General features: G+C 42.1%; 2 protein-coding genes and 1 long non-coding RNA gene across 3 annotated transcripts; all 3 read right to left on the reverse strand.

Annotated features, from left to right (window-relative positions):
* Positions 1 to 669: 669 nt before the first annotated feature.
* On the reverse strand, positions 670 to 5,748 carry LOC149099075 (uncharacterized). The gene is made up of 4 exons (XM_089277461.1): positions 5,678 to 5,748; positions 5,034 to 5,123; positions 4,600 to 4,716; positions 670 to 3,659 (listed from the first exon to the last, which is right to left on the reverse strand). Exons 2-4 carry the CDS (start codon positions 5,085 to 5,087, stop codon positions 960 to 962), a joined length of 2,871 nt encoding a protein of 956 aa, XP_089133587.1. The 5' UTR covers positions 5,088 to 5,123; positions 5,678 to 5,748; the 3' UTR covers positions 670 to 959.
* Positions 5,749 to 5,843: 95 nt separating this feature from the next.
* Positions 5,844 to 6,546, reverse strand: LOC149099076 (uncharacterized). Its single transcript, XR_016203630.1, has 3 exons — positions 6,461 to 6,546; positions 6,242 to 6,316; positions 5,844 to 6,034 (listed from the first exon to the last, which is right to left on the reverse strand). It is a non-coding gene; the product is annotated as an uncharacterized LOC149099076 (long non-coding RNA).
* On the reverse strand, positions 6,508 to 10,547 carry LOC149099077 (uncharacterized). The gene is made up of 2 exons (XM_089277463.1): positions 6,708 to 10,547; positions 6,508 to 6,565 (listed from the first exon to the last, which is right to left on the reverse strand). The coding sequence occupies exon 1, from the start codon at positions 9,586 to 9,588 to the stop codon at positions 7,810 to 7,812; it is 1,779 nt and encodes a 592-aa protein (XP_089133589.1). The 5' UTR covers positions 9,589 to 10,547; the 3' UTR covers positions 6,508 to 6,565; positions 6,708 to 7,809.
* Positions 10,548 to 10,617: the final 70 nt, after the last annotated feature.

Here is a 10,617-nt window from a genome sequence, read left to right on the forward strand (position 1 = left end):
TGCGTCTTAAAAATTTCATTATAATATACTGTGTGTACTTTTTATGTTTTAACAATATCTATTTTTTAACTTTCAACGAGAACCTCCTAAGATGTCTGATGATCAACTAACTTAATTTCCTCCCGGGGAAATATTATGATAAAATGTGTGCTTTACAGTTTCATTTTACTTTTTAACTCCCGATCTACAGGGCGTATCATTCAACAACTGACGCAAGAAACAATTCATCCAGTGGTTAAAACGCGATCTACCGAGTTACATTTTTGAAGACACTTTTGGCAACCAACTAACAGACACAAAAAGACAACAAACAAATGCCCCGCCCTCATTTTAAGTTAATAATTTCGAGAAAGTTGCCAATTTTGAGGATCCTGATCCGAAAGTGCTTACAGTCGAGGAAACTGTTTTAGAAATCTCGGCGTCTGTCTGTTCTTCTGCCAACTTAGATTACTTAAGACCCTGTTCTTCCGCCATAAACCATTGTGTTTGCGCTTAATTCAGTTTCTATGACAATGCCTACACTGAAAACCAGCCAATCGAGATAAATTGTAGTAAATTTTCTCTAATACAAATACAAATGGTGCGTTTTCATCACGTTTTATAAAATGCGCGGGCTGTGACTGGTCAGTTCGAGTTCATTATTAAAGAAATAAAAAACGTATCCGAATGCATTATTGAGTTATTTAAGCACGTGGTGATTTTTAGAACACGACAGAAGTGCATAGAGAAGCACGAGGCGCAGCCAAGTGCTTCTAGCACTTCTCTCGTGTTCTTAAAAATCACCACGTGCTTATATAACTCAACAATGCATTCGGATACGTTTTTTATTTCTTTAATAATGAACTCGAACTGACCAGTCACAGCCCGCGCATTTAATCGAACATTGTATAAAACATGCTGACACCGGAATGGGGCGACTGCAAGGCTTGCTCGTAAGTGTTCACATATCGAGGAAAGATTTAATCAAAGTTTAGCTCAAACTCGCTCGTGAGGTATGTTTTGTGAGAGTCACGAAGACTGTCCTTGACGTCCCCAGGAATGTGGATGTACTCTTCGGAGAAGTAGGGAAACCGGCCCATTAGGCACTTCTTTGCGGCGTGGTAGTACCTGACGGTCTCACGGTTGGATGGCCTACAATTTGCCCAATCTCCATTGATGGGATACATCCATCGTTCTTTGTGGGAGAAGATGACGTCGAAGGGAATTGTCTTCTTTTTGTGGCAGAAGTCTAGATGACAGGATTTACACCTTTTTGCATCCTCCGACAGGAACATCAACTCAAATGAATTTTCGTTGTGGTAAATCTCAGAGTACAAAGGGGTGTCAGCTACTTCTGTTGATACGCTCGTGCTTGTAGTTGGCTTGCCCCGCGCTGGTCGATAGGGATATTTGTTCTTGCCTCCCTTCTTCCCGGCTGTCTCTTTTCGGACGTCGTGTTCGGCAAGAGCCGTTCTACTACAAACCTTCTTTGATTTCTTTCGGATGAAATCGAGGTGGGCGGCTAGAATTGACTTCAATGCAGCTACTGCCAGGGAATGCTTGCAGATGTTGTCGTGCTTGTACCGTCCACACACACATGTCGCATGATCACTGTAAACTGAAACCTGCAGTGTTCCGTTTTTAGATCCGGCACTTGGAACTTCAAATTGCAGAACTCCACCAGTTTGCATACTTGCTTTTCGCTGGATGGCACTGGGGTGGTTCAGAAGTTTGAGAACTTCCTTTCTGAGGGCATCAGCATTTTCTTTTGAGTAGCCATGGCTACTTACCAGGTGTGTGACGATGTCTTCATCTAGGGGCCTGAATTCTGGTTCATCAATACCGGAAGTTTCCAAAGTCGGCCACGGTACGTCTTTTTCCTTAAACATTTCCTCTATTGAAAGCTTCTGTACTCCGCGGACGTACTCCTCCCTCATTTGTGGCGTCCACTCGAACCACACATCGGCTGGCACGTGCAAATAGGTGGCATGATCGGCAAGGATATATTCATCACTGAGCCCAGCGATTGCAGAGTGAAGCTCTTCCATCTGGTGCGCATGGACAACCTCAAAAACATTTCGTGTAAACTGAATCTTGTTCAGCTGTGAAATACAGGGATTTTCTTTGAGGAACGTTTCCTTGGCAGACCTCATGACGTTATTCATTGATTCTGAATTGTTGGAATAACAGCGAGCGGGTTTGCCGTCATCTTCTACTACCATTCCAGCTTCCTTTCGGACATTCGCGACCATGTGAGAACCCATCATTTCAAAATGCTCGTCGAGAAAGGACCAAAACTTCGGTTTATACGCCTCGTCCTCCCTCTTCAGAACCTCCCGCTCTCGTCTCTCTATTTCCATCTTTGCCAAGTCCAAACGTTGGCGCAAGTCTTCTTGATTATCAGCATCGAGTATGCCTTCCTCTTTCCCATGAACGCCAAAAACCCGTTGCAGGAAGAATCGCTGTTCCTTTGTTTTGCGAATTCCCGTTGTTCTTAGCTTCTCCTTGCAGTTGGTCTCAAAGTGTTTAAAACAACGTAGGCTCCTTGCATTTTTCATTTCATCTTCAAAGGCTTTATAGAGATTCTCTTCTCCGTCGGTAATAAAACCTTTTGCCTTTGTTATCTCCTTGCATTTTGCTGCACACGTCGATGCAAGAGTCCTGTAGGCGGCATAGGTCTTCTTATGATGAATCATTGTGGGACCTAAAAAAACAGGGCTTTCATTCGTCCTCTTAGACTTCAAGAGTTGATTTTTGTACACAATGGGAGTAACTTCAAACTGCCCCATTTTGAATGTTGGGTCAACACAGAATGGGTAGGAAAGTATGCCTGATGTGGTGTACTTGGACAGATCGGAACACATGCTGGAAGTTCCTAGAACCCATAGATCTTCGGGATAGTCGGTGTGGTGCAGAATCAGGTCTTCCTTGTCTCGGGCATACTTCAAAAGATCTTCAACGTCATCCTGTGTGACAGTACTGCTCATCCTGGACTTTGCGTTGTAAATTTGCTGTTTCCCGCGAGGCAGCTCCGACACAGAAGAAGCACCGAAAACTCCACCAGCCTTTTTCCTCAGGTCGCTGTAAACTCCTTGCGATCCTTTCTTCTTCACGTTATCTTTAATTGACCCAAGCATGCTCTTCTTAAGTGGATAGAACGGCTTTGGGTTTGAGGATCGGCTGTTACCATGCTTCTGCACCTCTACATCATCAACTCGTCCTTCAGCGTTGTCAACATGGTATTGTAAAAGACAAACATTGTTAACGATATTTCCTTTCATGTCTTTCAATATAAATATTGAACGCGCAAGAGATGGCGCGGCTTTGTTCCTCCTGGAATTCTGAACTAAATGATAGTTTTCCATGGAAGATAGCGGGGCTTTCTTCTTATGCAGTAATGACCACATACCATCATACCATTCTATTGTCCACACTGCACATCGTAGGACGCCGTCGTATACACCATTCATATCGGCTTTTATGTCTTCCCAGTTGTCAAACCATTTCAAATCGATCAGGAACGAAGCATTTTCTCTCACCTTCAAAGGTTGACGGGTGCATTTTGCGCATGTGAGGCTGTGTTCGCTGATGATTTCTAAGGTTTGATCGACTGTGTATCTCTCAGGTCGTCCCTTCTCAAACAACGGTATCCTTTCATCACCATTCCAACATTCCTTTGTCTGCAAATGTATAGAAGGACAATACATAGTCAAACAAAGTTACTGCCGGAAAGTGATTTACAAAATACGTCCTGTTTTTACTGTGCAGTATAAAGTCAAAATTGTATCTGTTTAAAGGTAATTCTTGCAGAACCCGGCTTATGTTTTTACCAACATAAAAATAAGAAAAACGTCCTTATTAATTAGTTTTCAAGGTTTCAAAAATCCTCTCCGCGTGAGTGTCTGCTTGCATACACTTGCAGTTTTTCCTAACAGGATCGACGAAATGAATGAGGTTCACTTCATTCATTTATTTCTTAATCCGCAGTTCTGTTCATGTCTTCCATATATTCACTATGTCAATTTAATAAGAGCTCTGCCTAGGAGATACATTTTTTAATCCCCGACATAACCTCGGACGCACAATGGAGGGGGGCTGGTGGATGCCACCCTTCTCGAGGTAGTTTTCAGTAGTTTTGAATAAGGAATTTCGCTTAATGAATGCGAAACATTCAGCAGCTGCTAATTAATCCCTTGCGGAAATTATGTCAGCTATGTGTCCGCGATGTTTGACGTTCCCGTGACAACTTGATAATTAGCAGCATGTCAAGGGAAAAAACAACATAATTCCACCTTGCACAAGTCTTCTGGCATTTTTCGATGTCCGTCATTTCCAGACTTTCTTAGAAAACAGTGCAAATCTAAGATTGCGTATCTAAGTGGGTTGGGGGGGGGGGGGAACCTAGGTATATATGACGTCACATCCACCACAAATGATGTCCTCTTGTAGAGTAAGCTGTTCAATAATAGAACGAAACTGCGGTACATCATTTCCCCCCACCACCATCCCCTACCGCCGTAGTGGTGGGAAATTGCTTATACGTCCGAGGGATAACACTTTCGAAATAACGAAATTGTAGTATATTAAATACAAAAAAGATCCCGATTGAATTTCGCCTACCTTATATAAGGTGCACGACAAGTCATCGTTACTGCTATCAGAGTCACTGAGACCTGAAACTTGGGGTAACGCCGGAACATCATCCGTGCACACAAGCACTTCATCGTTACATTGCTCCTAAGCGCAAAGACAGTAAAAAATGTTCGAAGTTAGGACTATAGGCCAGTAATACCTTTTCCAACAAATAAAGCCAAATCTTAAATACATCGATATTTTCATTGCGAAAATCATATCAGCCTTTACGTGCTCACTAGGATAAACTTCTCTATTGGATAAACTGTGTGGATGACTCCTAAGCGACAACAGCTTGGTAAAATCAACTAGCAGTGTATACTCGTTCAAATTTAATTCCTTGTTTTTCTTGTATTTTACGTTACAGATTTCATGTCTATTGTTCTACTTAACAAATACTCCTAATACGCTAACTGTTGTACCTCATTTCTTTGCGAACACGTTTGCTCCTCATCTGTTTCACTGCCATTGTTCATATCAGTACAATCGCCAGTGTCATTGTGTTTTTTTGGCTGAAAAAGAAAACATTAATAAAGTACGGGAATATCTAGCTTATAACTGTACAGAAACACGGACAACTGGCGCAAAGGCTGAAGGACATTCCTGAGGTTAACCCATAAACTTCTATCCTCTTTCAGGAGTATTTTTTTTTATTTCAGGATGGGCTTCGTACATATAGATGGGAATCGATGTGTCATAAATGTTTGTATTCATGAGCATAAAATGAGACAACATGATCTTATCACTCCGTCGATAAATGACCATCAGAAGTCTTACTCTATATTCCAATGAAAAATAAGGGCTATATAATCAGGAATGACAACCCTTGAAATAATATCCGAGAGAGACAATTATGTGGGGCTTTCTTTCGTCTTTTTTTTTTGGGGGGGGGGGGGCGTGGGGCGTGGGGCGGATGGTGTGTTTTAATAATTTTACGGCCATACTCGATTAAACAAGCATGCAGGCGCTATACAACGAACATTGCACTATGTGCATAGTCAATTCCGCGACCCATCTGATGTCAAAGTTGATGAATACTCAAGACGATCTTAGTGTTTAAACGTACCTTTTCGCCGCGTGCAGTTTTCTGATGGTGCTTTTTTACGCTCTCTTCATCCGTACGGGGACGCTGTTCGGTTTGCTGGAAAGAAGGGAAGAAATGCTTTGATGAAAAGTAATGTGGGGTGTGGGGCGGACGGTGTTTTTTAATAATTTTACGGCCATACTCGATTAAACAAGCCTACAGGCGCTATACAACGACCATTGCATTATGTGCATAGTTAATTCCGCGAACCATCTGATGTCAAAGTTGATGAATACTCAAGACGATCTTAGTGTTTAAACGTACCTTTTCTCCGCGTGCGGTTTTCTGACGGTGCTTTTTTACGCTCTCTTCATCCGTACGGGGACGCTGTTCGGTTTGCTGGAAAGAAGGGAAGAAATGCTTTGATGAAAAGTAATGTGGGGCGTGGGGCGGACGGTGTTTTTTAATAATTTTACGGCCATACTCGATTAAACAAGCCTACAGGCGCTATACAACGACCATTGCATTATGTGCATAGTTAATTCCGCGAACCATCTGATGTCAAAGTTGATGAATACTCAAGACGATCTTAGTGGTTAAACGTACCTTTTCTCCGCGTGCAGTTTTCTGACGGTGCTTTTTTACGCTCTCTTCATCCGTACGGGGACGCTGTTCGGTTTGCTGGAAAGAAGGGAAGAAATGTCACTAAGAAGAAATGTCACTAAGATCTCCATTGGTATTTGGTACTGTGGAGATCTTTCGCATCAACGTTTATTTATTGCTCTACTAAACAGTAACCCAGATATTCAGGATGTTGAGTCGTACCTTTACTTTGTCTAGTAGTCCTGCATTTCTTTCCTTTTCTCCGTGTGTTTTGCTTTGCTCTGCGTTCATGCGAGAACTGTCGCCAATGCCTTTTTGGTTCTTTCGCTGAAATGAAGGCCAAAAAGTTAAGGAGGGCGAGCGTAGAACTCGGAAGCCTTACACCAATGAATGACTTTATCATATGTTGCTATACTAAATACATTTTTTCTTCCTGCTTATATTCTAAAACTTAAGCATTACTCCTTACCCTTCTATCCTGGTTATGTGCAGTAGGGTACACTTCTTCAGCAACTGGTTTAGAAAAACTTTACAAATGAAGTATAAATTAGAAGTTTGTCAGACCAACGCCCATATTATGAAATTGACCACGTTGAGTCTCCCCTATAGAGCCAAGCCTCAAGGAGGAGTCTCTTGTGGTAATCCCTCACCCTGTCGACAATGGTGGCATGATGGAAATCCATGTAAGGTATCACACCAATAACAAAAGCGAGGCAAATTTGCGTCCAAACGAAAGCGAGGCAAATGCAGAACACACAAAATCTCGATTTTTCTTAGCCACACAAGATTAAGGTTGCCTTCTCCTGTCGTCGAACGCAATAAGTTAACGTCATTTGCAAGAGACAAAAGCACATAAGTGATTGAAACGTGTAACGCGCGCTCACAGTGTTGGAATATTCAGTTTTGCCAAATACCATATTTGGAAACACGAAGAGTTTGTACGCGAATACTTTTTTTACAATTACTGAGCGATTTCTCGCCCGCTAATTGGCTAATTTTTATTGTCAATAAGAGTACCGACGGATGAAATTTGAAAGCTGACGAAATCAGCGAAAGTTTTGTCAAACATATCAGCACTGATTCAGCGCTGCAATCTTGATAAGGCGAGAATCATACCACAAATTTGCGTCATAATATTGTCAAAGTTTGTTGTAGATCCACTCGCCTAGCGGCTCGTGGTTCTTCACACGCAACAACATTTTCGGTTTCGCGGTAAGTTACTTGAATTTCCACCTGAACGCTGTAAATTAACCGAAAAAAGAGAACTCATTAAGTGTATCCAAGATAAGTTTTCTAGACTATTGAATGGCAACGAAACAGAAGAATTTAATCGAATTTAACTTTATACAACCAAGCTTATTCAAAAACAAGATTAAACAAGATTGCGCCATTAAGCGCGGCCTAGCGCGCGCTGTGAATTTTAAAAAAAAATTGAATTTTTTTTTACTGATACTCCAAATATGGTACTATAAATGGCAACAAATGTGTAAACGCTTTGTACAATACGAATTATAGGGAGTTAGACATTTCAACCCTTATGGGTTTCTGCAAGAGATTAATAACGAGTACACTTACTTTGCATCCAGTGTAACGACTGCTAATGATTGAGCTGTGGTTGGATTCACTCCGCCGTGGTAAAGTCTCTGCCAAAGCCACACACAGATAGACATCCAAACCTCAGGGGTGTTTTCATTCCCTCTAAGAACGAGGCCATTTCCATTTCCGAAGGGGGGCGCAACTGGATGCGTGTCGATGACAAAGGGTTTGCCGTTATGACAACCAATGGTCAGTACAAATGGATCCCTTGCATAAATTGCAACGAAGCGCTCAGTACCAAGAACACAAAGTTTCGTGAAAAGGTTTTCTCTTCCTTCATAAGTAAATACCCCGTCTGCATAGGGCAGTTCCTCGGAGAATTCCAACAGGTATTTGATAATCTGCTGTTGCTTAAGAATTTCATATGCTTCTAGGGCATCGTAGGTTTTTCCCAGGTCGCGGTGCTCATTTATTCTCTCTGGTAAAGACAAAATGGTCAACTCCACGGCTTTTGGTAAATTTTCAAAAAATTCCTCCGTTTCTGATTCGTATAAGATGCTTTCTGCAATACCAATCGAGAGGAAAGCACACGCGTTTGTCGCATCATTCACTGGCATTATCTCCGACTGTAAGGACTCTACATCTCCTTCGAGTTTGGCGGCTAACCTTTGATCAAACTCTTCAAGAGCGGTTGCCTGGCTAACCCTTAGGTTAACAACCTGCACGTCCCTCGAGAATCTATCTTGTCTCCTTGCTAAAATCTGGGCTGCCTCTTGCAGGGGCAATCTTTCCTTTCGGGCAAAATTAGTGCAACCCCTGTAAACTTTCTCTAACTCGCACCAAACTGTAGCACGATCAATGGCATATTTTTCGTCTTGTAATGGAAGCTTTTGTTCCTGTAAAAGAGAGACGATGAATTCTTTCAACTTTTCTTGACTGCTTACACCTCCTTCAGATCGCACTTCCATGATGTAGGGGGTTTTAAGGCTGGGGTTAAGCATCGAAAAAATTATCATGCCTAGGGCCCAAATGTCTGCCAGCATGAGATCGGCAATGGACGCACTCGGTATGATCTTCTCTTTCACCAGAAGCTCTGGTGCCATATAAACCACTGTCCCCCGATCAATGGTGGTGGTCTTAGTTGAAAGGACTGCCTGGGTTTGAATGAAGAGAGATCTACTTTCACCGAAATCAGTGAGCTTGCAGGCAATAGGCCTTGCTTGATAAATCTGCTGGAATTCTTCTGTATCCACAGACAACGAGCTGTAATGTTGATTAGTTACTAAAATGTTCGCCGTTTTTAGGTCTCTGTGGGCTATCCCGTTGCCGTGAAGGTAAGCTAGGCCATCGATTATCTCCGTAGCTGCATGATTAACAACTTCATGAAATCCGGCGCAGTTGTGCTCATTTATCTTTAAAAGGAAATCAGAGAGTGCGCTAACACGTACCTCTGGACCGAAGAGTTTAAAGTCAAAATACACGTACTCCAGCATTATGGCTGGCGGCTGCTGGCAAACTGACATGAATTTAACAACATTGCGATGATTTAGGCCATTCAATAGAGCCACTTCTTTTGAGAAGATTTTCTTTTCTTCTGAATCCAGGGCATTCAACATTTTTTTGATAATTACCGTCTGTGATGTGTCCTTTCCTGGCGCGTGGTAATCGGTAGTATAAACATCGCCAAATGATCCGTGGCCAACACGATCTTTAAGAAGCAATTTGTTGCAGTCAAACCGCGGTATCCCGTCATTATGAGGTTCAGGATCCCTTGTCAGAAGTTGAGGAAGATTAAACTTCCGAAAATTCGCCATCTTTGTTCAAGGCTAGGTCATATTTTAAAAAGCGGCAGCCTACGATCAAGCGTTCTTTGTTATCGCCGCCGGAAGAATGAAAAGATCGACTAATGAAAAGTCCTCAAATTGGACTTTTTAATGGAGGTGTGATTTCCGCTGGGGAGCAAGTTTTTGTTAGCTTTAAATACATCTCGAGAGATTTTTTCTTTAAAATACCCAAAGATAAACCAAAAATTAAGTCGTTTATAGCAAGGGTTGTTTAAAGACGCAAGTTCAAGCCCGATTTTTTGGACTGACACATCTTCGAACTTTCTCGAAATCTGTGTTTTAACAAATCTTTACACGTGATTGGAAACAGACACAACGGAACTCCAGGCGTCAAAACTCAAAGGATTTAAGGTTCGTGTTTAAAATAAATTATTTGGACACCTTTACATCTCTATACCTTTTCTACGAGACGTTAAGTGTCCAAATTGAGCGGATAAAAAGAACGGCTAAGTAGTTTTTCGAGTTTCAGATGTGAATAAATTACCGCGCCAATAGCCAGGCTACCTATATCCCTGACATGTACCAGGCATTTTTTCCTTCCAATGGTAACTAAGGTGACTCAAAGCCACTTTTGGGCCGTCACACGTCACGCAAAGATCCTTTCCCGCGCCCTGATTACGGCTGCTCGATATTTTTTTCCATCTTAACAAATGTGCATGATATTTTATTTAAACTAGAAGCATATGATCGATATTTTTTTGGGATTTGCACAACCCCCCCCCCCCCCATCAAAAATCTAATGGTCCACCCCTAACAGAAAACGCCTGATCGTGTGAGATCGAAATTTGGAAAAGAGTTTTGGGGTCTTAAAGAGCGTTTGAGCGAGGGTCTTCATTTTGTAGTTTGACCCGGCCTAAACTACAAAACGAAGACCCAGTCGGTTTCGCGTCTTTTGGCGTCTTAAAGAGCGTTTGAGCGAGGGTCTTTGTTTTGTAGTTTGACCCGGCCTAAACTACAAAACGAAGACCCAGTCGGTTTCGCGTCTTTTGGCGTCTAACA

The sequence above is a fragment of the Orbicella faveolata genome, unplaced genomic scaffold, assembly GCF_042242905.1.
Source record: "Orbicella faveolata isolate gen_17 unplaced genomic scaffold, um_ofav_v1 contig_46, whole genome shotgun sequence".
NCBI lineage: Eukaryota > Metazoa > Cnidaria > Anthozoa > Scleractinia > Merulinidae > Orbicella > Orbicella faveolata.